The sequence below is a fragment of the Lagenorhynchus albirostris genome, chromosome 20, assembly GCF_949774975.1.
Source record: "Lagenorhynchus albirostris chromosome 20, mLagAlb1.1, whole genome shotgun sequence".
Lineage (NCBI taxonomy): Eukaryota > Metazoa > Chordata > Mammalia > Artiodactyla > Delphinidae > Lagenorhynchus > Lagenorhynchus albirostris.
Window position 1 is genome coordinate 41,875,688 of NC_083114.1, and position 27,395 is coordinate 41,903,082.

Below are 27,395 nucleotides of genomic sequence, written 5' to 3' on the forward strand. Positions count from 1 at the left end.
CTCACTATTTAGGAAGGCAGAGAACCACGTTTTCCATTACCAGGCAAACACACACTACCGAAAAGGTTAAAATCAACATTTTAGTGCCTGAAGACAGGGGAACTTCAATTGCATGGAAAACCCTCTTGGGTAAAACAACTCAACTTCCAACGAAGCCGGATCAATGAAGTGTCACTCTGTTTATAAAGCTTAAACACCTCTGCAAATTGGTACTGTATACATTCACCACCACCAGCCCCCAAAAGACAGTGGCTACTCAACTTTGGTACAGAGAATCAGGGTCAACTTGCCTGTGATACTTTAATGAATGACATGTGTTATTTTGTGATATGCTCCCTTTTGACTTGTATGTTCGGCTCCAAAGGGGTGCAGTGAAAAGCCACAGACAAAAACCAGCAAAAAACAAGACTCCCCACATAGACTCTTCTTGATAATGGAGTTTATGGAAAATTCTGCCCTTCTCGCTCAAGATTCCTTGATGGTAACATGGGGGAGCCTGGACCAGGTGGTCTTCCGGGTCCCTTCCAACCTGGATGTTCTAGGATACAGTTACCTGACCCAACTAATAGGTACCCAGTGAGTTTCCTTGCTCAGCCTCTCTAAGAGCATTCTGAGCTGGCTGTACGCACTCTGGAGGTCCTCCTTCACCAGCACAGCATCTACCAGGTGCCCGTAATGCTGGTCTATGAAGGCAGCAGAGGCGGCCATCTCTCGCTGCTCCTCATCCTGCAAGGAAAAGGGGCAGTTAGGGAACAACTGTGTTGTTCTCCCCCCAAATAAGAAACCTACAGCCTTGGGCTTCCCTGGTGGTGCAGTGGTTGAGAGTCCGCCCGCCAATGCAGGGGACACGGGTTCATGCCCTGGTCTGGGAGGATCCCACATGCCACGGAGTGGCTGGGCCCGTGAGCCATGGCCGCTGGGCCTGCGCGTCCGGAGCCTGTGCTCCGCAACGGGAGACGCCACAACAGTGAGAGGCCCGCGTACCGCAAAAAAAAAAAAAGAAACCTACAGCCTTTGTCTTGGGCAGTATCCAACCTCTCACTTTTAGGTGATGAGCGGATGACTATGGCCCTTGAATAACCAACTAGGTACACAAGAACAGAGCACAGTGATGCTAGCCTATCAAACTTCCAAGAAAGTTCATGGGCGGCAGCCATAATCATTGTTCAGTCATTCACAAGATATCTACTGAGGACCTGTTAACTGCGAGCCATGCTTTGGGCAGATGCTGATTCTATATCTGTGTGTCTATATATGTCAATATCACACTTCCTGTCCGAAGGTATTTCCAAACTAGCAGTACTATTGTGTTGCATGGCAATTTGGTTAAATAATTACAGGAAAGAACTAAAAATAGTAGTCACTATATAAAAGCAAAGCAAGCATTTCTGGAATCAACTAGGGGAAAAAGAAGAAGAAGAAGTAACTCAAATGCCCTCTGAGGACTCCTAAATTCATCATGTAGAACTCAGTTCTTCTTTTCATTTCCTCAAACCAGAGCCCAACATTAGCACAGTTGACAAAGCAGAGATATTTAAGAAAGTGCTGGGACAACCCTGACCCAATCCCTCATTTCCTTAGGACACCTGGCTTCTTTAATCAGACTGCTTTCCTGACACCTAACCCTAAGGTCTAGGCAGCCAATGATCCCTCCTTTACCCAACTTACCCAGTGTTTTGTTTGCTGCTTCATTCAAATATACCTCTAGTAAGTAGAATTTCAAGCAGGTAGTTCACTGACTATTAGCTTGGGTTTTGGAAGAAAGGAAAGCGGCAGGATCCACTCTGAGTAAAACTGCAAAGTGAAATTTGTGGCTGGCATTCACCCACCTCCCCTTCTATCTCCTTCCAGTCCTCTGCTGCCTTCTCGCCTCTGCTTCTAGGGGCTCTGTTTTTATGCTGCCATGGAGGGGGTGAGCTGTCTTCCCCTAAAATGACCCATATTCCAAAATGTTCTCTGTCACCAATCAAAACCAGATTCCTACTTTCGTGAGAGCATCCACACTTTCAGAAAATATGTTCTAAAGGTCTAGGAAACAGTTTTTGCATGCTACCGCAAAGACAGAAGAGACCTTAGATAACTTCTTCTTACTTCTTTCCCCCGGGAGGGAAAAACCTAGATTAAATTGGGCAGAGCTTTCCAACTCTATATGGCATCTTGCAGGGCTCCTCTCCTACTCAAAACCACCCTGCAGTGTCCCACTGCTGCCCCTGGATCTTCCATCCCACTTCCCCCACCCCCTTACACACATATATCCTATAGACTGTCTGCCGCTACTGGAGTTTCCCCTCCTCCAGGTACCTTCATTGTTCATCCTGGAAGCATTTATCTATTTAAGAAATTAGAGAAGGAACATTCTTTTGCCCCTAAATCCCTCCATCTTCCTAATAAATATCTGCCTCTTGAAAGAACTCAAGTAATCTCTAATGGAGTAAAATGTGTGACATTTGTTTTGAAGCTGTCAGTCCCCTGAACCCTTTCCCTGCCCTGTAAAGGTGGAACTCAACCACCTGCAGCTTCAGCAAGAGAGTCACAGTCCTGAGCTGCACATAGGAAAGATTCCCCCATGATGCCCCTTGCCTCCATCTTGGACTAGCTTGCTGGGTCTGAAGTTGGTGTTTCAATTAAAAATTATTTGGGTTTGGCTTAGGAGTTCAACAAATTTTTGTGGTATGTCACACTCAGATCAGGTGCCTGATAGATGTCAGTCCCTTAACTTTCCAACGGGGTGCTTATGTGAGGGAGTGGAGGGTGGGGAACCCAGGCAAAGCCACTCCGGTGTGAACTGGGAGGCACTTCTGGCTGCCCCACCCTGAGTCTTCAGATCACATGACCATCTGAGTCTGGCCAACAGGCAAAATGGAAAGATGGTCTTGTGTAGAAGGTATGGGCACCCACATGCAGCTAACGGCCCTTTTAGGCCTTCGGACGAGAAATGATCAACTTTAAACTTACAAGTGGGGCTGCTGCATCCTCACAAGCTGGGGACGTGGGTGGCGTCTTCCTCTTTTCCTGAATTGCAGGCTTTACAAATATAACGTAGGGTTTAAACTCTGAGGTCCTCAGTTGTTGCAGTGCCTGAGAAAGAAAGTTCAGGAATATTACATACTTTGAAAATATTTTATTGTGAAACACACTTCTTGAATTCTCAGTAATGGGGTGCTTCATCACATAACCCCAATGGCAAAGGTCCTGATTATATGGTCATATGACAATGGCCTTCATCCGTGCAGACCACCTGCTCATTTTCCCGCTGGCCTCTGCTGGACCCTGAAGGCTCACTTGCCGAGAACGGAGGTTCCAAAGCCTCAGCTCCGAGAGTTGCCATCTTACTTAGCTCTGACTACCCTCCACCAAGCTCTAATTAGCCTTCGTACACCCTTCCCTGCCTGCCTAGTCCTGATGGAAGAACCAGCAGGATTTAACGTGTGTATCTGTTTAGTCAAACGTCATCAATTTGGACTAATGCAAAGTTTGTGCTGTCACACAAGCCTCCGCACGATATTCAAAGAAGAAAAGGTTTGCCAAGCAAATGGAGAGACTAAGAGATTCCTTGAGGCAAATTGTAAAGACTTTAGAAGGTTTTCAATATGCAAATCGTCCTGTTAATTAGTGCATTTTATTTATGATGTAAGGGCCTGTATTTGGAAACACTGGTATTAAACTGCTATGTGTACAGCTTGCATCCCCTCTAAACCAATAAAATCACTTTTCAAAATATTTTTGAAATTCAGACTTTTAATTTCCACTACCAACTCCCAGTAAGTCCAAATTAGTGAGGGTTTTCCTTTCTGGACATAAGGTGCTTTTTGGAATCCGTTTCAAGCCAACTTCTGTAACATAAAGCCTACAGTGTATGTCATAAAATCAGAGCTCAGCCCCTATTGAGTTCAAGGCTTACAAATTTTTCTCAAAGACAAGGTTTAAAAGACGGTTAAGCCCCTGTGGGGTGTGCAGGACTGGAAATGTCTCTGAAGCACTACACAGGGTCAAGTCTGCCCTTTTTCCCTTTCAAACTGCTCTCCTGACCACGCCCCTCAGTGGTTCTCTAGGTGGTTCTCTGATTTCACTCGTCCTCGTCGGGGAAGGGATGGCCCAGCCTCCACTGGTGCATTTACATCTAAGTCCCTGACTGTCAGGTCACAGTGGACCAGTCGGTGCCACTGTCTCCTGCATGATTTACTCCATGCAGAGGTTACTATCTTGGGCCTGTGGGCCACCAACAGGGTCCCTCCAATTCATGTCATTTTTGTGTACAGAGGTGCACGTTTTGGGGTACAAAAGCTTTCATTAGATTCTCAAAGGGAGACCCAAGGAAATATTAACCTCCAGTGCTCTGGAATAAAAAGTCCCTGGACTAAGGTCAAATGTTCTGTGAAATGTACACCCCCCTAGTTTATAAAAATTCCATTAACCGGAAATGCCAAACTGGCCCAGGAACTCACATCTGGCTCCACGTCCACCAAACACACTTTGTTTTTGGCCATCACAACCTGAATGGCTTCCAGGCTGGTTCCATAGAGGTTTTCCTTATATTCACCGTGCTCCAGGAACCTAGAACAGCACCACAGGGGAAAAGGCCTTCAGCTGCTGAGTTTGCCTGAATTAACACAGAAGGTGAATGGCCCACCATGACTCCCCGCTCCTCCTCCCATCCTCTGCTTCCCCTGACTTTTCCAGAAGCCCTCCCAGGAGGTCAAGTGGAAGACTGGACAGATGCAAAGACGCACAGCTGCACGGAGGCTCCACTGGTCCATCAAGGAAACGTACTTGTTGTGATGCAAGTCAGCCTCAAACGCTTGCTTAGAGACGAAGTGATATTCCACCCCATCCTCCTCATGGCTCTTCCTGGGCCTGGTGGTATCTGTGAAAGAGAGGAGGGTAGCTGGGCAGAGATGTCACAGCACAGCGAGCCTGTGCCCTCATTCCTGTCCGGAGCTGGTCACGGATTTGTGTACAAACCACCCACTTCCCTCCACCGAGGGTCCCTGTGTGCAGGCACGGCACTGACTTGCACAGCTCTGTGATGTAGGCAAAAGGAGGCCTCCAGTTTTGCAGGTGAGGAAACAGAGGTGCAGAGGTTAAGCACCGTGTGGATGTCCCATGGCTGGGAGCAGAGCCGGGTCGGAACGCTCTCTGTCTCAGGCCAAGCGTATGCCCTTAACCACTCTGCCAAACTGCCTCACTGATGCTGTGGCTTTTAGAGAATCGCCTAAGGAATTCCTAGTCCTCTAGGTTTTATTTCCTAATTGTTTTTCTTTTTGAGAGCCAAGTGGGCAAAAACTCAGTTGACCCTGCTGTATGTTTTAAATTTTTTATTCAATTATTTCTCATCTGGGGAGAAAAGGCATGAAGACAGACAGTCCCCTCGTGGACTAGATGTTTCCGCAAGGCTGGCTCTCACATAATTTCTTTTTAATTAACTAATTTATTTATGGCTGTGTTGGGTCTTCGTTGCTGCGTGGGCTTTCTCTAGTTACGGCGAGCGGGGGCTACTCTTCGTTGTGGTGCGCGGGCTTCTCGCTGCGGTGGCTTCTCTTGTTGCATAGCACGGGCTCTAGGCGCGCGGGCTTCAGTAGTTGTGGTTCACGGGCTTAGTCGCTCCGCGGCATGTGGGATCTTCCTGGACCAGGGCTCAAACCCGCGTACGCTGCATTGGCAGGCGGATTCTTAACCACTGCGCCACCAGGGAAGACCCCCTCACACAATTTTTAAACACATAGTGTTTTCCCTCTGATTTCCATAATAGAATCAAGGCACGCACCTCTGGGGAAAATCAGATCCTCCACAGAACAAGAGCACACGCGAAGCAACACACAGCTTTTTCCAGAGCATTCCAAAAGAAAAGAGGGGGTCTCAGAGGACAGTGTTTTCTCCCTTGTGGGCCACCCAGGGGATGCTCTGTGCGCCGTGTGACATCTGTGTCCAACCTCTGGCAGAGCTGCTAGGGTCACCTTTCCTGACCATGTCCTTGCTTTAAAACTTTTATTCACCCACTGATTACATTCTAAACACCTTAGATGAGTATATGAGACCCTCTTAATCAACCCAGCCTCCCACTCAGCTCATCTCCCCCCACATCACCCACACTAACTTCCCCAGTCCCTCCCATTGCTGTACTGGGTCATATTTTGTCCCTTTGCACATGTTGTTCCCTTGGTATAGAGAACTCTTCCTTCTCTGCCTGAAAATCTCCTACTTACTCTTCAAAACCCAGATAAAAGTCACTGCTGCTGGGAAGCCTTCCCTGACTCGCCTGGTTCCTTATAGCAGGGAGAAAGTCACCTATCTGTGGGATGTCTGGAAGCAGGTAGGTCTAGCCATCCAGGTACCCCACCCCCAGAGGATGGGTCTGGAAGTTTCTGAAGGATCCATGTGTGAACAACTTCCACACGCCCTGTTTCAGTCCATCCTTTCAGCCTGGAAGGCTGTGGGCCCCCCAAAGTTCTCCCAGGTCCATCACAGGTGCTTCCAGAATGGCCTCCCCAACCCCCCATGACCCCGCCACCACATCCCTACCACTTCAGGTAGGATTCTGGAAGACAGTTCTCATAACCCATAGACTGAGCTATGAGCCCTGAGGCCCAGGGGAGTGACACGGCAAAAGAAAGAATACGTAGGTGCGCTTCCTCAGAATCCTCCAGAAAGGTCCCATTACTGCCACCACAGCATCCCTTCTCAGTGGCCATCACGTGCCCACATTGTATCCCTCTGAGGAAGAGGACTGAGAGTCTCAGAAAGGAACAGCCAAGGACAGGAAGTGGCAAGCAGCAGGTGAGAGGCTGACGTGTGGCCTCAGTAAGAATGTGACTGTGGGGGGGATTCCCTGGTGGCGCAGTGCTTGGGAATCTGCCTGCCGGTGCGGGGGACGTGGGTTCGAGCCCTGGTCTGGGAAGATCCCACGTGCCGCGGAGCAACTGGGCCCGTGAGCCACAACTACTGAGCCTGCGTGTCTGGAGCCTGTGCTCTGCAACAAGAGAGGCCACGATAGTGAGAGGCCCGCGCACCGCGATGAAGAGTGGCCCCCGCTTGCAGCAAATAGAGAAAGCCCTCGCACAGAAATGGAGACCCAACACAGTCAAAAATAAATAAATAAATAAACTACAATGGTTTATTTAAAAAAAAAAAGAATGTGACTGTGGGGACTTCCCTGGTGGCGCAGGGGTTGAGAATCTGCCTGCCAATGCAGAGGACATGAGTTCGAGCACTGGTTCCAGATGATCCCACATGTTGAGGAGCAACTAAGCCCGTGCGCCACAACTACTGAAGCCCACGCACCTAGAGCCCGTGCTCCACAACAAGAGAAGCCACCGCAATTAGAAGCCTGCGCACCCCAACGAAGAGTAGCCCCCACTCACCGCAGCTAGAGAAAGCCTGCGCGCATAGCAACGAAGACCCAACGCAGCCAAAAAATAAATTAAATTAAAAAAAAAAAAAAAGAATGAGACTGGAGCAGGTTGCCTGGGTTTGAATCTTGGCTCCACCACTTACCAACTGTGTGACACTGGACAAGTTACCTAACCTCTCTGAGCCTCAGTGTCTTCCTCTGTATGGGATGATGATGATCCTCTTCTCGGGGATACTGGGAAGGCTGGCCAAGCTACTGCACATAAAAGCTCTTGGTAGAGCTCCTAGCTACTGCATATCACATTCAGAACCAGGACTTCTGCCTACTGGATTTCAGCATCTCCAGCTGCCTCTGGACTCAGGAGTGTACATAGCCACCCTGCTGGACAGGATCCAGCTGCAGGCGGAGTGCCCGAGCAACACTGCTCAAGGGCTCTCTGGCTTCCCCAACCTACTCTCTTGCCCAAGCAGAGAGCAGGGGCCATAGGAGTCAGAGTCATTGGGAAGAGGAGGCTGAAATACACCCACTGCTGGGGGCCCCTTGGTGTTGGGCTGAAGTTGCCACTTTACCTGCAATGAGCTCTAGACTCACCTCCCATTCCAGGCAAGAACCAGGCAAGTGGTCCTCCAGTTACTGCCTCAGAGGGTCCTAGTGGACCACTGAGAGTGGGTCTCTTCCCATCATGCCTAGGTCCCCTGATGTGCCTATAGCAGGCAGTGCCTGGCAGCCCTTCAGACCCAAAGTAAGGATGAAGATGGATACATGGAGTCAAGTCCCCAAGAAATATTCATGTGCAGACATGCTTGCACACACACACACACACACACACACACACAAGCCCTCTTACGTGGAACAGCAACACCAAAGTGCTGCGGGTTCTCTGCCACCACCTTCTGCTTCAGCTCGTGCAGTCGGGCTCCCAGAGACCCTGGGAAACAAAGGGAAGGCTGCAAGGTCCCTGCTGAGCTCCCTCCCCACCCCTCCAGGGAGAAACCAGCCCCTTCTCTGGAGACGTCACCTACCGATCAGAACCACCAGGCGGGGCTGCTCGCCGGGCTGGTGCTGGTACCTGGTCACCTCCTCGTAGGTCGGCAGCTTCGGAGACTCGGCCACTGCAGATGTCTTTCCTTCCTGCGGGCTTCCCAGTCTCTCCCTGCGGCCCAGCCGGAAGCTCCTCCGAAGACCAGCTTGGGGAGAAGGGCAGGGGGACACTGCGGCATTTGTCCCAGTATCTCCCTATAGACTTTCTCTACCTGGTCAGACCTGGAGGTGGGACTGAGACCCACGGGCCTCTCCCAACCACCTCCTGCTACAGGAAGGGGTTGATCGGGAAGTACAGTAATATGACGAAAGTGCGATTACCTGGCGTCCAAAATTTAGGGTTCAAGGCTACTGCTTTACTTGGTATGTGACTGACCTCAGGCAAGTCATCACCCCTCTGCGCCTCGGTTCCCTTATCCATGAAAGGGAATCCACATCTACAAAGGCAACGGGTGCTCCTAGATTGGATCCTGGATCGGGGGAAATGCTCTAAAGGACATTATTGGGACTACTGGCAAAATTCTGATATGAACACCATATTAAATAATAGAATTGTATGCCTGTTAAATTACCGGAATTTTTTTTAAAAATAAATAAAATAAAAAATAAATTCCCAGAATTTGATAATAGCCCTGGGTTATATAAGAAAATGTCCTTGTCCTTAGGGGACACATGCTGAGCTATTTAGGGGTGAAGGGACATGACATCCACAACTCTTACACGACTCAGGGGGAAGAGGGTTAAATGTGTACGTGCAGAAAAAGGGAATGATAAAGCTAACATGGCGAAGTGTTAACATCTGGGGAATCTGCGTGTAGAGTATGTGGGAGTTCTTTGTGCAATTCTCACAACTTTTCAGTAAGTTTAAAATTGCTTCTGAACGAAAAGTTTAAAAACTCTTGGCCTGTCTCTAAGGCCTTTGAAAAGATTTACCAAAATAAAAGAAGTGAAGGTACTTTGGAGAGTGATAAAAGGTTCCATTGTTGTATGGGGGTGGCAGAAACACTGAATAAACTACGATTGAGACTATGGTAATAATAAACTCAGTATTAATGTAGGGGTCCTGCCAGGGCACTGCTCCCAGTGGCTGGGTGAAAGTTGGGGTGGGGGACCCCAGCCTCTGGCAGACACAGACTGAAGGAAAATGTGGGTCCCACAGACTCAGCTGCTCTTGAGGGGTTCCTGGGCTTGGATCACCTCTCCCTGACCCAGGAGTCCACGGTGGTCTGTGCATGGGCGGGGGGGGGGATCTCGGGGGGAGAGCCCCCATTACTTACCCACATAGTGTCCTTTGAAATATCCCTCACAGTCACAGGTCTCTGGGGACCAAACAGAGACAGGTAGGCCAGTGAGCCATGCTGGACACATGCCCCAGCCCGGAGGTACCCAGGCCCCGGAGGGCCAGGCAGAGCCCTCTGGGATGGAGTCTCGGGGGGCCCAGGACAAATGCCATGTCCCGGCCACCCCAGGTAAACAAGTTCCTCCGTTTCACCCAGTTCTCCATGCTTAGGCCACAAACAGCCTTTCCAGGCCTGGCTGGGGTTCTGGGCCAGCAGACCTCGTTCCAGCCCCTCAGAGTTAGGATCAGTGAGAATAAGGAGGGGAGATTCACTCGCCCTGTCCGACCGCTACCCAGCCGGGTCACGTGGTCATCCCAGCCAAAGTCCAGGGAGGGCCGGGCCCCACGTCCCCACCAGCTCTGCAGGCCTAAAGGAGCAGGTCGGTCCAGCTGGCAGAGCAGGGAGAGGGGTGCCAGGAGCCAGAGGGGCACAGCAACCCCAGAGCGGGGTGGCGGAAGGGAGAACGAGCCCCTGCAGCCCCAGACAGTCTACAGAAAAGGGGCCTGTCCGTGCGCACAGGGGACAGATACCGGGCCTACCTTCGTCACAAGGCTGATCATCTGCGGTTTGCACAAAAGACAGATGGAACAGCGTTAGCGGAGGGGAACCGCGAGGCCCTGTGGCCCAGAGGCAGCCGCAGCCTCGGGTGCCTCAGGACCCCTCCATCTGTCCCCTCTTTCTTTCCTCCAACAAACCCGAGATCTGAGCTGCAGTGCATTATTAAACCGATACTTGCTCTAATTAGTCCTCCTGTGTGTGTCTCATTAGCGGCCCAAAGAAAGCCAGAGCTTCACTGGCATAAGCAGCCTCAGGGCCAATTTACTCAGCAGCCCCTCCGACCCGAGAGCAAGTCTGGAAAGGCGACTGTTGGCAGGGGCCACCCAGCCAAGGGAGCAGCTCGCCCTGGGATGCCTGCAGCGGGACCAGGACCTGCTCTCTCTCCTCTTGGGTTTGAGACTCTCCTGGGCAAATGCAGGTGCCAGACGACAGAGCGGCACAGCGCAGGGCTGCAGGCCAGCTGTGCTCCGTTCATCTGGCATTGTTTTGGCGCCCCACTTGGTTCCAAGCCCCCCGCTTCCCCCCTACCCCCTGACCCCCAGCTAGGGAGGCCATACCCTGGGGAAGCTTCCTCTCCATACGGGGCTCTAACCTGGGGGCTCTGACCACAGGCCCTCTGGAAACCTGACCCCAGCCCCACTCCCTTGACTTCATAAGCCTCTGTTTAACCATCTTGGCAAAAGGGATGCCCTGACTCCACTACTACCCAGGGCTGTTGTGATGATTAAAAGGCAAGAAGGTAGGTGAATGTGTTTTCTAAAAGGTAAGTGATGCAAAGAGTAGGGTTACTAGACAAAATACAAGACGCTCTGTTAAATGTGAACATCAGATAAACAACAAATAATTCATTAGTATAAGTATGTCTCAAATATTGCATGGGATATACTTATACTAAAAGCCCATTCATTGTTTATCTGAAATTCGAATTTAACTGGGCAGCCTTTATTTCTATTTGCCAGATTTGACTGCTGACTCAGAGGCACGGGATCGCTCACAGCCATCTCCATTCCCTTCCAACATCAGTGGTTCTTAAACTGTCAGGGTCAGAGAGCCCCTTGGGGATCTAATGAAAGCTGTGGAGCCTCTCCCAGACACAGACACACAGATACGCAACACACACACAGTTTGCACAAAATTTCGGGAGCAGTGTTATCATGGCCCCCGCAGTGTCATCTATGGGCCCCAAATATAGTAGCTCCTCTCCAGGGAATAGCTCTCCACAACCTACCCCCATTTCCCTTCTTCATCCCTCTCCCCGGCCCCTCCTCCCTCAGGAGGCCTGAGAGCTCAGACAGGACCCTCGGTGCCCCCTCCAGCCCAGTGCTTGCTTCTTCCCCACACGAAGCCCCAGAGCCCTAACCCCAGCCCCTCCCTGAACTGCCTCCCTGAAGTACCATCCTGCCAGTCTACTCACACGGGGGCTTCCTGAGGCTCTGGGGGCTCGGCAGGGTGCCCGTGGCTCTCCGGTAGCTTAGTCGCCTGTGGGGACACAAGGGGATGGGCAGGCCCGTGAGCTGGACCAGAGAACCAGTCATAGGGAACCTTCTGGAAAACTCAGGGAAACCGAGGCCCGGAACCCACAGGTGGGGATAGCCTGGCACTCCAAGGGCCTCCTGCTTCACACTGAGTTCCAGTGAAGAGGGACGTTTTCACAGGTTCTCACTGGTTCATGAGGAAGAAACTGAGTTTCTTGCTCTGGGAGAAGCTTTTCCAGCCCAAGATGGTCACACACAGGGGTACAGCCCCGTGTCCATGGTCAGCAGTTGGTCATTACTTTCCCATGGCTGATTCTCAAGGAAAGGAAGCACCTTCTCCAAACTCACCCGGCCTCCCCATCTCTGAGGAAGTTGGAAAACAGCAGAACGACTCCCAGGAGAAGCCGAGGGTGAAAGTGACCCTAATTTAATGCCCTTCCCCACCCACCCTAGCCCAACAGAGAGCTCAGCCTGGCACATTATTCAATGTGTCCCTGCGTGGAGAAGCAACCTCCAAGGCCTCTTTGAGCTGAGAAAACACCCAGGGCTCCTAGAGGTCTCTAGATTTCCACATTTAAACGCAGCTAAAGAGCCTTCCTCCAAGACCTGTGAAGCCAAAGATGCAGATGGGTCTGAGGCTCCCCTGAGGAAATAAAGCAGCAGTTCTCAAACTTCAGCTCCTCAATTCATCTGGAATATCTGTTAGAACACAGAGCTCAGAGTCCGCCCCTGGAGTCTCTGATTCAGCAGGTCTGGGGCAGGGCCCAGGCAGGGACTGGCATTCTAACAAGTTCCCAGGGGATGCTGATTGATGCACCTGGTCTGAGGACCACACCAGGAGGGCCCATGAAACAGATGAACCCTGAGGTCTGTTGCTACAGCATCATTCCACACCCCAAAAATGGAAGAGGGCTACAAACCCCAGGAGAGGCTTACAGGCGTAAGTGCCACACCCTCTGACCCAGGATTTACACTTTGGGCAAGCTATCCTAAGGAAATGATTTGAAACATAAGGAACAGTCTATGTGCAACATAATTATCTGCACATAGACTGTAGCAGTGAAACATTAGAGACAGCGTCAAAGTACAGCCACACGGAGGAAGCAAAGTCACTTAGGTAGGACCCTTCCTCAATGAAGCCTTCCATGCTTGCCAGGACGAGGGCCAACCCTCCTGCTAGGGCCTGGCGGGGCCCGGTGTCCTCCTCCCACACACCCATCACATTTATATATAAAGTGTTCGTCTGAACCATGTGTGACTTTTCAGCTGAACTGTAAGCTCCTCCAGGGAAGACACCATAGCTGCTGCCTGTGAATGAACAGTACATCTCCTGATGAAATATTATATTACCATTAATTAATAGTACAGAATAATATTATTCTAGAGTAATATAGGAAACGCTCATGTCAAAATGTTAAGCTACCAAAAAAAAAAAAGCAAGACCTCGAATTCTATGTGCACCACACACATAACAGGCACAGGAAGGAAATAAATCATGTTGTTTAGATAGTAGTGAGACTTTGGGTAATTTTCTTTTCCTCGTCCTCCTCTTCTGTATTTTTATATTTTATTTCTCAACTTGCCCTAAGTATGCATTATAAAATATACATTAATTTAATAACGTAGATTTCCATCTTTCAATATTTATTGAAATCTCAAACAGCCATCACCACTGATGATGGGAGAAAAAGAGCCAACACAAGCACAATTGGTACTTAGCCCAGAGGACACCCAGTGGGCCCCTCTGGCTGCGCTGGCAGAGATCTGGGGCTTTGTCATGTACTTATGCCTTGGCCACTCCAGAATCACACCCCCTTACAACACACCCCAGACCCACCTTTCCTGGAACTGCTTGGAGGGGATGAGGCCAGCTCGAAGGTTGGTGTCCCCCATTCGCTTGGCCTGCCACCACGTGGGGTCGTCCTGGCTCACCACTTCCAGGACCTGCCTGCGCTGGAAGGGCAGGCCTGCCTCCTGGCAGGGGATGGCCCGGTCCTCCCGAGGGTTGTAGTGGAAGAGGGCCCGCATGAACACCTGCAGGGGAGGGGCTCAGTGAGACAGCCCTTTGCCGTGTAAGCACAGATGTGTCTATGCCACACGGAAAACCAAAGGACAACCACCATTCACAATTAGGAAGAACAAGCAGCCTCAAGAATAGAAAGCTGGGACCTCCCTGGCGGTCCAGTGGTTAAGACTCCGTGCTCCCAATGCAGGGGGCCCAGGTTCAATCCCTGGCTGGGGAACTAGATCCCGCCTGCCGCAACAGAGATCCCGCACGTGGCAATTAAGACGCGGAGCAAATAACTATTTATTTATTTATTTACTTATTTATGTTTAAAAAAAAGAATAGAAAGTTAATCAGAAACCCACCGCACCGATTTTCTTAGTGTTCTTCAACCATTTTCAATGTCCCAGTTGGGAAATCCCTCAAGAATCAGAAAAATGAATAGCTGGGCCCCATGAATTTCCCTTTCCAACCTAAACATCTCCTTATTGGCCTGATCTGCTATCCTTACAACAGCCTCTCAGCCTACACAAAGCAACCATTAGTCCCGGGAGCAAAAAGTAAAGTCAAGCACAATTTCTAACTCAAATGTTATTTCTGATACGCTAACTGCCCCTAAGGATGTCAGCAGCCACCTGTAAATAAGTAATCTAGATGTTTTGATAAGAACACAAACATCAATGAAACTACTGTTACCGATTCCTCATCATCACTTTTCAGTGGGTAACTGACAGCTACATCTTTGACAGCTCAATCCTGCCTCATCTGTCACGCACTTAGCCAACCCCCAACTCTCCCCTTTACCCTGAAGTCATCCCTCTAGAGAAGAGGATGGGAAGACATAGCATTGTGTCACACTTCTTCGTTCTCTTCTATAATTCAGTGGCATGGATTTATTTATTTCTATTTCCAGATCATTACAGCCCAATAACTTTAACAGCAAATAGGAAAAAAAAAAAAAAGGCCAGAGGGTTTCCTTAGACAAATCCAAATCATATTCCTTTATGTGCCAAGCAGAAAAGATGCAGTTCGACAGTAGTAAGAAATTTCTGGCCATATATTATGAGGACAGATACCCTCATTTAGCCACAGATGTTACCAGGGTCCCAGGCACTCTGAAGAAAGCCTAATCTCAAATGGCCAGCCGTGATCAAGCATCCAGCTCAAAGAAAAATATTTAGAAAGGATGGACTAAGAGACAGGCTACCCATTTGTCCTATAGGAAAACCAAGTCCTCTCCCTGTATCAAGTTAGAACCTGCAAAAGCTGCCTATGGAGACCATATTAGCTGGTCCCAGGAAGGACCACTTCCATCAGGCATTACGTGTGCCCTGGGATTCAACTGAAGGTGCAAATAAGAAACAGTCATATAAAGATTATTTCTTCATTTGCCATAAAAAACTGTCAAATACATTGTCCACTATTAATCGAAATATTTATTGACGGGGCTTCCCTGGTGGCGCAGTGGTTGAGAGTCCGCCTGCCGATGCAGGGGACGCGGGTTCGTGCCCCGGTCTGGGAAGATCCCACATGCCGCGGAGCGGCTGGGCCCGTGAGCCGTGGCCGATGGGCCTGCGCGTCCGGAGCCTGTGCTCCGCAACGGGAGAGGCCACAACAGTGAGAGGCCCGCGTACCGCAAAAAAAAAAAAAAAAATATTGACATCTACTGTGTGCCAAGTGCTGTAATGTCCCATCTTTCATGCGGGCTGGGAATTAGCTTTCTTGAAAAATTGGCATGCTGCCTTCCATACTCTGATGAATTCCGTTCATTATTGTAATTCATTACGTTCTCCTTTTTGCCTTGGCTGCCAGAAAGTGCAGGTCCAAATTCACTGGGAAATAAAAGTAATGCCCTCTTGCATCGTCCCTCCCACCACTTCAGCTCGGGGCTTGACAAATCTCTCACCTGGGCTTTCACAACAGACTCCTACCAGGTGCCCTAGCCCCCGTCTCCACCCTCCTCTACTCACTGCCCCAGGGAGCTTTCTAAAACACAAATGTGGTTGTATCACTTCCCTCTTAAAAAAAAACCTTTAAGAGCTTCTCACCGCCTATGAGGTTGTAACTTGGGCTGTGGGGGCCCCCCATATCCCCCGGGGCCTTACTTTTTCAGGGCACCCCAGGCTGACTGCCTAACGGCTTTCTCCAGCCACTGGGATCTGCTCTCCCCTAACCTGGCCGGCAGGAACTGCTGGGAATTAACCCCCGGGATGCAGCCTGGTGGGAGTTGGTGTACAGATCCCCCAGATCTCCCAGCTCTTGGGAGGGATGACGGAGGCACGGTCTACAAGGGACACCAGGCTCTGGAGCAGGATTAAGCTCTGGTTGCCCCCTGTGGTAACTTGCTGAGAACACACCCTTTGTTGCACTGGCTGCCTTCCTTTCCCCACTCCTGTACTGGTGTTTCCTGGGGTCACCTCCAAATAAACTGTAGTGAATCCCTGTATCAGAGTTGGCTTCTGAGATCCTAAACTAAGCAGGGATTATGCCAAAACCCTTAACAAAGCATTCAAGGCCATTCAGAAGGTAGCCTCGACCCACCTCCCCAGCGCACTCCCTCATCCTCCCCCTGGAGCCCCACCACCGTGCACTTTCTCACTGAGCCCCCCCTACTCCTCTCTGCCATATCTCTGAGCCCCCGCATATGCAGACCCCTCTGCCCGCCCTTCCCTCCACCTCCTCTTAACCAGAGAAGTCCCTCTCATCTCCATCTTCCTCAAGCCTCACTTCCAACACCCCTACTGCATGACACCTTCCAAAGTGCCTCTCACTCTGTACAGAATCTTTCCGAAGCGCTTAATCACACAGCAAGGAGAGAATGGCTCCCCAGCCTCCCCTTCTGACCCAGGAATCCTTGAAGCTACTAATCATCCCGGTCTCCAGCATCTGGCTGAGCGCCTGGGCACAGAGGAGGTGCCTACCAAAGGTAGGCTCCACAAGGAATTAAACAAAAGGCAGTTACTTAATTGGTCCTGAAGCCAGAACATTGGGTACCTTCTCCTCCTCTTCACGGCCCTGCTTTTCGACTTCAATTAGAAGAACCTTGTCTTTTATTAGTAAGCTACATCAAATCCTGTTTAGAAGAGGCCGGGTACAAACAAATAAATCACTCCGTGACTGAATTACAGGTCTCTACTGGGAGCTTGTTCCGAGGACCAGACAGATGATCTCTTCCCGGATGACTGTTTCAAAGGCTGGGCTGGAGTCCGCCGCCCCCGCTTCCCCCCGCCGCGCCGCCGCCTCCAGCTCCCCCATACCTTGCTGTCCTTCAAGCGGTCCTCCTCCTGGGTGGCTGGGATGATTTTCAGGGTGATGGACCCCTGGGACTGCGCCTGAAAGGAAAGAGCACACAGCCGTATCATCTACCAGATCTGACCCTCCAAGACGTCACGTCTTACTTCCCAGATCTGGAAACTCACGTTCAGAAACAAAGGGGACGTGCTGCCTCCCCTATGACCCACCCTTCTATGGTGGGAGGCGGCTGACTTAACTAAAGCATTTTCATGCGACAAAGGGACAGAAGACTTAAAATGAGAACCCGAGGACAATGCATGCACCAAGTACAGCTCTCCATCCAAAGGGCTGCCCTTCTTTCTTTTCTCTCGGGTTATTTTAATAACCTAGTCCAGTTTCATTTTCCTCCTTCCTGCCTCATTTGGGGCTGGTTCCCAAACAGTATTCCCCTCTTTGCTTGCATCTTCCCCAATCTCAGGCCACTGCTACCTTCCCAGGGGTTCCTGTCCCCTCTACTGGAGAGAGGCCCTGCACCCCGCATGGGGGGCCCACGGGAAGCACACTGTCAGCCCATGAGAGCACATCTCACCCAATGCCATCCCTGGCTCCGCATCCCTCTGGAACACGGGGAAGTCGGTGCCCAGAACCAGGGAAAGGGGAGTGGGGGCAGGAAGACTGAAGTGTCTGCCTGTAACCAGGACCCCCTACAGCAGGGGCCTTAAAGAGCGGGCCTCGGAGCTTCAGATCTCATCCCGTATCTGCCCCCCAAACCATCAAAAGTTAGCAAAGACTGCTGTGTTGAGAGAGGATGCCTGAGGATAAAGAGGACAGAACTACGATGGGGCTTTCTGTAATTTCAGTTTTGACTTGAACCCGCAGAATGGACTGAGAAGGTTGTTTCCATCCCAGCACGTGACCCCCTAGAATCCCCTTGCAGTTGTAAAGTGCTATATCCTCTTCCGGATACTCACATCCTAACGATAACTATGCATTGGTTGAGAAACCATCCCTAGCCCTGCTGGACAGGAAGGGAAATGGAAACTCAGACTGAGTTGATGACTTGTTCAAGGTTACACAACCGGAAGGTGATGCAGGCAAGATTCGAACCCAGGACCAATTGACCCCAAAGCCCTTGCTCTGCTGGGCTACAGCCTTTTACTCCATATTCCTCAGCCCTTTGGAAGAGGGGACCCTTTTGAGAGGGTCTTCCAGACGGGTCCTCAGGAAAGAAGGCTGGGGGCAGGGAGGATGGCTGTGCTGAAGAGGGGGTCTGAGAGAAGTGGGTGGTCTGGGCGCTCCTTTCCTCCTATCCCCCACCCTCCATACAGGGCACTCTGTGAGGCCACTTGGCCTGCGGCCTCCCCATGCAAACAGGGACGCTGGGCCAGATCAGCCCTGGCTCCAGGAAGCGCCCTGCTCTGGGTTTCTGAAGAACCACCGCGTCCCCAACATGCGCGCAGCACAGACCAGAATCTGGCTAATCTCGTCAGGCCGCTTGTGCAGGACCGTGATCCCGTTCACTTCCCGGAGCTCGTCTCCAACGTGGACCAGGCCTAGGAGACACAGGGGCTGACGGTCAGCACGGGAAGGGGGCTGAGGTCCCCAAAGCAGGGAGTTCTGGGAACCGCTGGCACCTGCCTGCGGAGCCCACTGCAGGGGAGACGCAATGTTTAAAGACAGTGGACGGGACTGGGATGAACTGAGGTGTCACAGGGTGCCAGGTGCTTCACCTGGCATCCCAGTCTCACAACCACGCGGTGAAACCCCCGGTTTACAAACTGGCAGCTGAGATCCAGAAAAAAGATGCAGCTTGCCCAAGGCCACACTGCTAAGAAAAAACGGAGCCAGTGCGCAGACGCAGTTACTTTGCTGTAGAAACCCTGTGTTCTTTCTGCTATAGCCTCTGCTTCTTTAAAAATATCATTAACTCTCCACCTTCCTGGATGTACAGACCTGATTCCAAGAATGTCTTTCTCAAATTTTACACGAAAACTTAAGGGCACCAGGGAAGATGGTGTCAAGAGTGTTAGACACACCTGTCTGTTGGCCTCTGCTTTAATGACTAGCATCTCTGCATATCCGGCCCTATTTGCCATTCAGTGTGGACACTGGCCCAGAAGCAGCAGAAGGCAGTAAAAGGTACAGAGTCTTGGGCCCACCTGAGACTTGCTGAATCCGAATCTGCGTTTTAAAAAGACAACTCAGGCCATTTCCATGCTTGTTAATGTTTGGGAAGCACGGGTCTAGGGGTCCCACCACAATGAGCCCCAGACTTCTGGGGCAACACTCCCCTATGCCAGGAGATTTGCCCCCCAATTTACTTCCTCCATATACCAGTGATTCTTTTTTTTTTTAACTTTTAATTTTATATTGGAGCATAGTTGATTAACAACGTTGTGTTAGTTTCAGGTGTACAGCAAAGTGATTCAGTTATACATATACATGTATCTATTCTTTTTCAAATTCTTTTCCCATTTGGGCTATTACAGAGTATTGAGTAGAGTTCCCTGTGCTATACAGTAGGTCCTTGTTGGTTATCCACTTTAAATATAGCAGTGTGTACATTTCAATCCCAAACTCTCTAACTATCCCTCCCCTCACCCTTCCCCTCTGGTAACCATAAGTTCATTCTCTAAGTCTGTGAGTCTCTTTCACACCAGTGATTCTTTTTTTTTTTTTTTTTTGCGGTACGCGGGCCTCTCACTGCTGTGGCCTCTCCCATTGCGGAGCACAGGCTCTGGACGCGCAGGCTCAGCGGCCATGGCTCACGGGCCCAGCCACTCCATGGCATGTGGGATCTTCCCGGACCGGGGCACGAACCCGTGTCCCCTGCATCGGCAGGCGGACTCTCAACCACTGTGCTACCAGGGAAGCCCCACACCAGTGATTCTTAACCTGTGCTCCACCTAAACACATCTGGGACATGAACACCCTCCCTTCAGTAACTGTGGCTTGTTAAGGCAACTGGGGTGTCGGAGAAGGGCGTCCCTGCCACCCCAGTTAGGATTTACACCAAGCTCAACTACCACAGTCCTCAGGTTAAGCCAATGCTCAAACCTTCCTGATCACCCTCAAAGTATTCCACGCCTGAGATATTTCCAAACAACTAAATTTTCTACAGAGCTTAGGAAGGAGAAGAGAATTCCAGCCCCACTTCCAGAAAGCAAAGCACATCCCAAACAGGTGAGTGGACAGGAGAGGAAAAGGCGAGCTGTTGCCAAAGGGGGCAAGCTGGGGGACCACGGCCAGCACCTCAGCTAGGCCGGCACTGATGCACTCACCGCTCCGGTCTGCTGCGCCCCCTCGCATGATCCTGGCCACCACGACAGCCCCTGAGTGCTCATCCCGCCGGATGGTGGCCCCCTGCATCAGAGATAGAGCAGGCAGGCTCCTGAGAAGCAGCCCCGAACCTCAGACCCCGACTCTCTGGACCCAGCAAAGCCTCCCCCGGCCAGCGCCCCATTCCTCCCCCTGCCACCCCAGGGGGCAGATCGGTGGACACCTTTCCAAGGCTGAGGATGAAATAAAACCCACATCTCAAATTAGTATAGCACAGCACTTTACAGTTTAAAGAAGGCAGGAGAATGCTGTCACAATCTCATTGGAGAGATGAGGGACTGGGGCACAGAGAAGGAAAGCAACTTCAAGGTCACCCGGCTTTCTGTGATGCCACACCCACTGCTTTCTCTATCTTACCGCAGCCCTTGCCTCTTGCAAAGACATTTACTAATGAGGAGAATGTGTGTCAGCCAATTCCCAACCTGCCTCTAACCAAGCATGGGGTTACCAGGCCTTCTGTTGTTGCCAAGGGGAACCAATTATGCCCCAGCCAGAGCTTCAGGACCAGGATGGGGCCCACGAAGCCTGGCAGAGATGATATCTAGGATGAAAAAGGCACTAGCAAGCCCTCAGTTCCGTGCGCCACACAGACTGGACGGTGGCGGGGCAGGGCAGCGGTCAGGAGCCGGATGGCCCTGCCGTCTACTGAGAGTATGTGCCCTTAGCGAGGAAGCTCCTTATCTTCTCTGCGACCGTTTCATCTGGGGTGTGGGAAAGCGTTTAACTCACAGGGTTGTTGCGAGGTTGACATCAGGTAACGCATGCAAGGCACTTAGCACACGGTAAGTGCTCAATAAATGCTAACCACTTGTTACTGGCTATACATGCAAACACACTGGCGCATTCATTATTAACTTCATTCAAAGTCCATAAGATAAATATTGCTGGAAAGAGAGACCAGCAGCTAAAAACGCTACGGCTTCTTGCCACCTAGGCTTTCAAACTTGCCAGCATCTCTATCCATCCTTTCCTCTTTTCCCCATCTCAGGGGAGGGGCTCCTCCTGGCTAGGCTGCCCTCTACCCCCTCCCTCCCTCTCCTGCATTCTCAATGCCCCCTCCTCACTGGCTCCTTCCCCTGGTCCTAAAAATATTATCAAGTCTCTCCCATCATTAAAAAGCTGGCAACCCCATCCAGCAGCCACCGGTCTCCATTCCTTTGGAGCAAGCTTCTCAAAGAGGCAGCTCGCATCTGCTCTCTCTGCTGCCTGCCCTCTGACTCACTCCCCGCCTGCCTCGAATGCACCAGCAAAGGCACCGACGACCCTCCAGCTGCCAGCTCGACACCCTCAGTCTTCTCTCTCTCCTCTCCTGTCTGATTCACCCTCCCGCTGGGCCCTGGTGACACTTCTCTCCCGGTGCTTCTCAGTGACAATTCGTCTCCTTTGCCGAGTCCTCCTCTATACGCCTTTTAAATGTTGATTAAAGGGCCAGGATATACGCTTTACCCCGGTGGTCTCAACCTCTCGGGCGGGGTGCTAACCCCTCCTGGAAGATGGCAGCTGTCAAGTCTGTATCTCTGCACACGTAAGCCTTCACCTCCTGGATATTTCCACTTGCGGGCACACGGGCCTCTTGAATTCCACGGACCCTAAGTTCCTCCTTATAATGGTCCCAGTGCCCACCCATCATCCTAGCTGGACCCCTGGGCCTTACCCAAGATGCCTCCCCAGACTCCTGCCCAAACTGGGGCAGGCACAAAGTGACATTAATTTTATTTCCAAAATATTTCTTGGATTTCTCTTTCCTCTTCCCACAAACCGAGGTCAAGCCCTGTTTCTGAACCTCACGTATTGGCTGCTACCCTCAAATTGGTCCACCGCTTCTGGTCTCACCCTCCAGGCCACTTTCTACTTCGTAGCCAGGGTGATACTTCTAACTGCAAATCTGGCCATTTGGTTCCTCACTTACAGCCCTTCAATGGCTCCCCACTGCCTTCAGGATCCAGCCAAGCAACTGCGTGTTGTAACCTGGATCTCTCCGCTCTCCGCTGATCTGGCCTCGCCTCTGTCACACTTTACCTTCCACTCGGCAAGTTCCCTGAATATAGCAGCCCGTTTACCTTCCCATGGCTTTGCTCATGCAGTTCTATGGTGGAATGCCTTTCTTCTTCCTCTTCCTTCTGGAAAACTCCTGTTCCTTTTTTTTTTTTTTAGAATTCAGCGTGGGCATCACCTCTTCCAGGAAACCCCCCAGTCACTACCTCCTGTGAACTCCCAGAGGGCAAGGACTAAGTCTTAACCCTGTCCGCACCCAACACAGCGCCTGGCACACGGGGGGTGGGGGTCACGATACGTCTGCTGAGTGGATGGATGACTGGCCCATTTTGAAGGTAAGGAAACAGAGGCAGAGGAGAACCGTGGTCTGTTTGCAGAAGCGGCTCATCTGAGGTCACTTGGTGAAAGTTGACAATAAAGAGGGCCAGATGTGGTATTCTCTAGGGCAAGCCCTCAATTCTCTGGACTGCCATTACTTCCCTCCATCTCATAAACAACTCTGTCCCTTTGCTCAGTACATCATTGCTGAACCAGGACCAAAATGATAACAATCTGTCAGCTGGGGAGAAGAATGGCTGCTGCCCTGAGCTTCCTTGGAATTCAGAACAAGGTTGGCCAACTTTTTCTGGAAAGGGCCAAATGTAAATATTTTATACTTTGTGGGCAACACAGTTTCCATTGAGTCTGCCGTTGCCATGTGAAGGCGGGGCCCCAGACAATATATACATGAACGGGATGGCCGGGCACCAATAAAACTTTATTTACAAACACTGACAGTGGGCGGGGTTTGGCCCTTGGCCCGTAGTCTGCCAACCTCTGGTTCAGAGCTGACGATCAGGGCTGCCCTGCACAGCTGTGCAGGTTCTCGACTGCACAGTGGAGGGAAGCTGTAATCACCCAGAGAAAGGGATACTCTGCACACAAAGATGTCACAGGGACTAGTGGCAGCCCTGACAAAACTGCCATCACTCACTCCGAAGACTTCAGGAGGGTCCTTTCCAGGGTTTCTGGGTGGGTGGAGGTGGGAAACAAGGAGAGGGTGGGGCAGAGAGGTGAGGGCCACATACCAGGGGTTCCTTGTTTTTCACCAGGCGGACAATCTTCACTGATTCTTCATCAAAATCCTCGTCAATATTATCGGGCAGAGGGGGGAGAACGGGGTCAAAATTCTTCTGGGCAACCGTGTCATGTACCATGAGCATGGCCTGTCAGGAAAGCAAGAGAAAAGAAGGGCTGGCCCTAGAGCTTACATGGGTCTGGGGGACCTGGCCAGGCAGTGGTTTGGGGGTCTCAAATCTCATGCCAGAGAGACGACCACCCTGGACGCTGGCGCTGAGGAGCGCTTGCTCAGAAATGTCCTGTCTCACGGCCAAGCGCTCCCTCCTGCCCTCATCCCAGGAGACACAGATGTGTGGGTGGCCAGGGACTGCGGCATGACTACCCTGAGGTGAGGGGTGGACAGCAGCTGGAGCAGTTCCCTCTCGTCACTGTGCATGGAGGCGGCCTGCAGCTCCTCCATCACCTGGGGGGAAAGGAGAGAGAAGGCCACAGATGGCTGTGGGCGCTGTGAGCCTGCTGGGAGTCACCCAGGGGAAACCCTGCTCCCTGGGCCTCAGACCCAAGGGCCCTCCCAGCCACTACTACAGCACCAGGGAGCATTGGACCCTCAGCCACCCCAGGACTGACACTCCCAGGGAAATCACACCAGAGATCAGAGACCCTGAGCAGCCTCTAATCCTAATGGGAGCTAACTTATTAAGCTCTTCCTGGGTGCTGTCTGCCTTATGTGGATTAACTCTCACAAGGAACTAGATGGAGCAGGTACTATTATATTGCCATTTCAGAAGTAAGAAGTAAATGAGACAGGTTACGTATCTTGCCCAAGGTCGCAAAGCTGGTAAGTGGCACAGGCAGGACTTGAACCTGGGCTTATTTGGCTCTATTGTCTGTGCCCTTCACCACATTTTCCAGATGAGGAAATTGGGGCTCAGAGAGGTTGAGTCACTTGCTTACGGTCACAGAGCTACTAGCAGAGGCAGAGCTAAGCCTGGGAGCCTGGCAACCTAACCTGCTCCTAATGGCATTCCACAGCTAAGAAAGGCAGGGGATCTGCCCCGACCCCTCACTAGGCCATCTCCTGAGGTTATGTGAGTTTATTCAGAAGCCAGCCTTAGTAATCAACCGGGACAGTTTTTCCAACCATGCAACACAGCAGACAGGTCCACAAGAAATGAGGAAGGATTCCTTTAAAAAACAAAGCCTGGAAATTCCCTGGCGGTCCAGTGGTTAGGACTCAGCATTTTCACTGCTGGAGGCCTGGGTTCTATCTGGGCCAGGGTTCAATCCCTAGTCGATCCCGCAAGCTACATGGGTACAGCAAACAAACAAACAACAACAAAAGTCCAAGAAGCTGCAAGTCCCTGGACGCAGGACTTCCCATTGGGCCTCCCCAAAGCAGATACACAATGTGCGTGTTTGACCTGTTCTTGTCGCCAGTTCTCAACCGTTTGGGAACTGTCCTCATCTCACAGCTGGGGAAACAGACTTTCTCAGGAACACAAAGTAAGTGGGCGTCACCATGTCACCATGTCCCCTGGCCCTGTCCAAGACTCACGAGTTCCTCCCTGCCTATTAGGAAGCCCAGGGAGGAGGGGAAGGGGAGAAGACGCTCTTCACCTTGGGGATCCCGAGTCCCGACGTCCCCTCACTAAGCAATGGCATGCAGGCCAGATGAAGGAGCTACAGGTGGGAGGGGGGCTGAGGCCGTAAGGAGAAACCTGGGGCTTACATCCTCGGCAAGGGCCACAGCGCTGTGCAGAACAGGGGTTGGACTTTGCCTCTCGTAATAGCGAAGCTTCTCGTGAATCTGCAAAGACAGCTGATCTCAGGCTGCGGCCTCCCAAGCCAGCTGCCCAGGTTTACCCTGGACATCACACACCCCACCCACGGCTGTGGGAATGCCTGGGGCTGCAGACCGGGTCATCCACGGGGCAGCATATTTACCTTCATTAAATAATTGAGGCTTTTTTCACTGAAAACATCCCTCAGGAAGCCCATCTCTTCCTTCTGGTTGGAGTCAGGTCTGAGCTGAGAGGTCAGTAGTGCCAGGGTTTCATGCAAACCTGAGGAGAGAGTAAGAAAAACACTGTTTAACCAATGCAGTGGGTACTTCCTGCCCTGTGGGACCCCCAAGCGGACCTTCCGACAACACTTCAGCCCTGCTATGTGCACATTTTCTCCCCCAGCTCTCATTCCCAGGGCTTGGAGCTGACACTGGATAGCAGCTGCTTTCTTTGCTGCCCCAGGTTGCTAGGCAGGGTCTTGTCTTCAAGACTGTGGCAGGTCCAGCCCCGGGAGACACTCACCAGAGTCCTCGGACAGCACCGGCATGTCTGTGCTGGTCAGATCTCTGCCTGTGGATTCTGGGAGAAAAAAAGCCGGGTGAAACTCCATCAAGCATATTCATTCAACAAACAGTGATTACACATGTACTGTGCCTGTCCGGGATCAATTTCGGGACAGAAGGGTTGGAATAAATAATTCTCTGCTCAGTTTTTTCAGAGACTAAGGAAAGAAAACAAAGCCTTGCTGAGTGCTCCCAGTGTGTCAAGCATTGTCCTGGGTGATTTCATATGACATTTTTCTTAATCTGTTCAAATCCCCGAGGAATTGACACTAATATTCCTATTTTACTGATGAAGAAACAGAGGCTTGGAGGATTCAGTAAATTGTAGGTCAGAATCCATACTCGACTGGCCCTTCCAGGCAGGTCTCAGAGATGAGAAGTGGCCCCTGCCTGACAGTGGGTGCTCTCCTCCACAGTGCACCCCTCCCCTGTTACCTTCTAAGGGGCCTCACTCAAGTCCCTTGACTGTCAACAAGTACCTGGCTGGGCCTACAACCCCTCCTCCCCCGCCATCCCCAAGCCCCAACCTAAAGGGAGCCTGCCGCCAAAACAGAGCGTATAGAGAGGAGGTGGAGAGATGAGAGTCAGTGTCTACTATGCCGGCGGGGGGAGCCCTATTTCGGCAGGCCCCCCGACGTGTTCTGCAGCACGTGGACCTCAAAAAGTCCTCCTTCAGAAGGAGATAAGGAGAGTAATGATTCATTCATTCCGCAAACATGGAGCCAGCCCCACAGCGCCCGCCCGAGCCCCGCTGACACCGAGATGCATAAGAATGGCCCCCGGCCCTCCAGCCAACGCCCCGCCCCCCTACGCCAGACTCATCCTCTGGCTCCTTCTAGCTGTGCCCCCCACTCCCCCAGGCAGCCAAGCAGAGACTCCAGCTCGCTTTGGGAAGGAACCTGTGGGACCAACAAGGAGCGCGGCTGGGCGAAGGTGAAGGCGAGGCGAGACCTGGGGGGCGCTCGGGGCGGTCTCGGAGGATGCGGAGCGGCAGGAAAAGAGAGGGGCGCACGGAGGAGGGGGTGGGTGCGGAGAGAAGACCAGGGGCCGAGGGGCGGGGACTGAGCCCCCCCGCCCCACCATCACCAAGCTGGGGGACCCGTGAGCCGCGTGGCTGCCTGGGCATGAGAGGCGGGTCTCAGCCCATCCTCCAGTCCCGCCCGGCCCCTGGGGCTCCGAGCCCTTGGTCCGTCCTCCGCGCGGGTTCCTACCTCGGCGCGCCGGGATCTCAGCTCCAGACCGGCAGCTGCGCGGGTGCCGGGAGCCTCGGCCGCCGCTGGCTCCGCCTCCCCGGCCCCTCCCTGCCACGGCCGCGCTGGCGGGGGCGGAGGAGCCGGAGGAGGCAAGGCACCGGGAGGAGGAGGGGGAAGGGGGCGCGCCGGGAGGAGGGGGAGGAGCGGAGGGGCCCCGCGGCGTCTGGCGCCGCCAGCCCTCTGCCGGCCCTGGCTCCGCTCTCCTGCGTCGTACCCCCTCCTCAGTGTCCTCCCACCCGAGCCACAAGGAGCTCCCTGCCTTGTGTCCCCCACCCGGGCACACAGCCAGCCTTCCCTCCCTCACCATAGCCCGCACTTACCACCCCCACCCCACCCCCACCTGCTGAAAGGTGGACGCTTGCTTAACGCCGAATTAGGTTTTGCAAACATTTATTGCGCGC

General features: G+C 52.0%; 1 protein-coding gene across 1 annotated transcript; it reads right to left on the reverse strand.

Moving 5' to 3' along the window:
• Positions 1–53: 53 nt before the first annotated feature.
• MPP3 (MAGUK p55 scaffold protein 3) lies at positions 54–27,026 on the reverse strand. The gene is made up of 19 exons (XM_060136136.1): positions 26,953–27,026; positions 25,701–25,757; positions 25,339–25,457; positions 25,124–25,201; positions 23,777–23,857; positions 23,403–23,540; positions 20,283–20,364; positions 18,469–18,554; positions 17,025–17,099; positions 13,600–13,796; positions 11,702–11,766; positions 10,269–10,289; positions 9,667–9,708; positions 8,371–8,535; positions 8,196–8,276; positions 4,771–4,864; positions 4,446–4,554; positions 2,956–3,078; positions 54–726 (listed from the first exon to the last, which is right to left on the reverse strand). The coding sequence occupies exons 2-19, from the start codon at positions 25,723–25,725 to the stop codon at positions 550–552; spliced, it is 1,758 nt and encodes a 585-aa protein (XP_059992119.1). The 5' UTR covers positions 25,726–25,757; positions 26,953–27,026; the 3' UTR covers positions 54–549.
• Between the last annotated feature and the right edge of the window lie 369 nt (positions 27,027–27,395).

What these genes read in the sequence shown, in the direction of transcription:
- MPP3 (XM_060136136.1), bottom strand. Translation starts at nt 25,725, where the DNA reads ATGCCGGTGCTGTCCGAGGACTCTG. An exon ending in TGTCCACCCCTCACCTCAGG is followed by an intron (nt 23,541 to 23,776) that starts GTAGTCATGCCG and finishes CTTTCCTGACAG; the next exon opens with GCCATGCTCATGGTACATGA. An exon ending in TCCAAGCAGTTCCAGGAAAG is followed by an intron (nt 11,767 to 13,599) that starts GTGGGTCTGGGG and finishes GTGTCCCCACAG; the next exon opens with GCGACTAAGCTACCGGAGAG.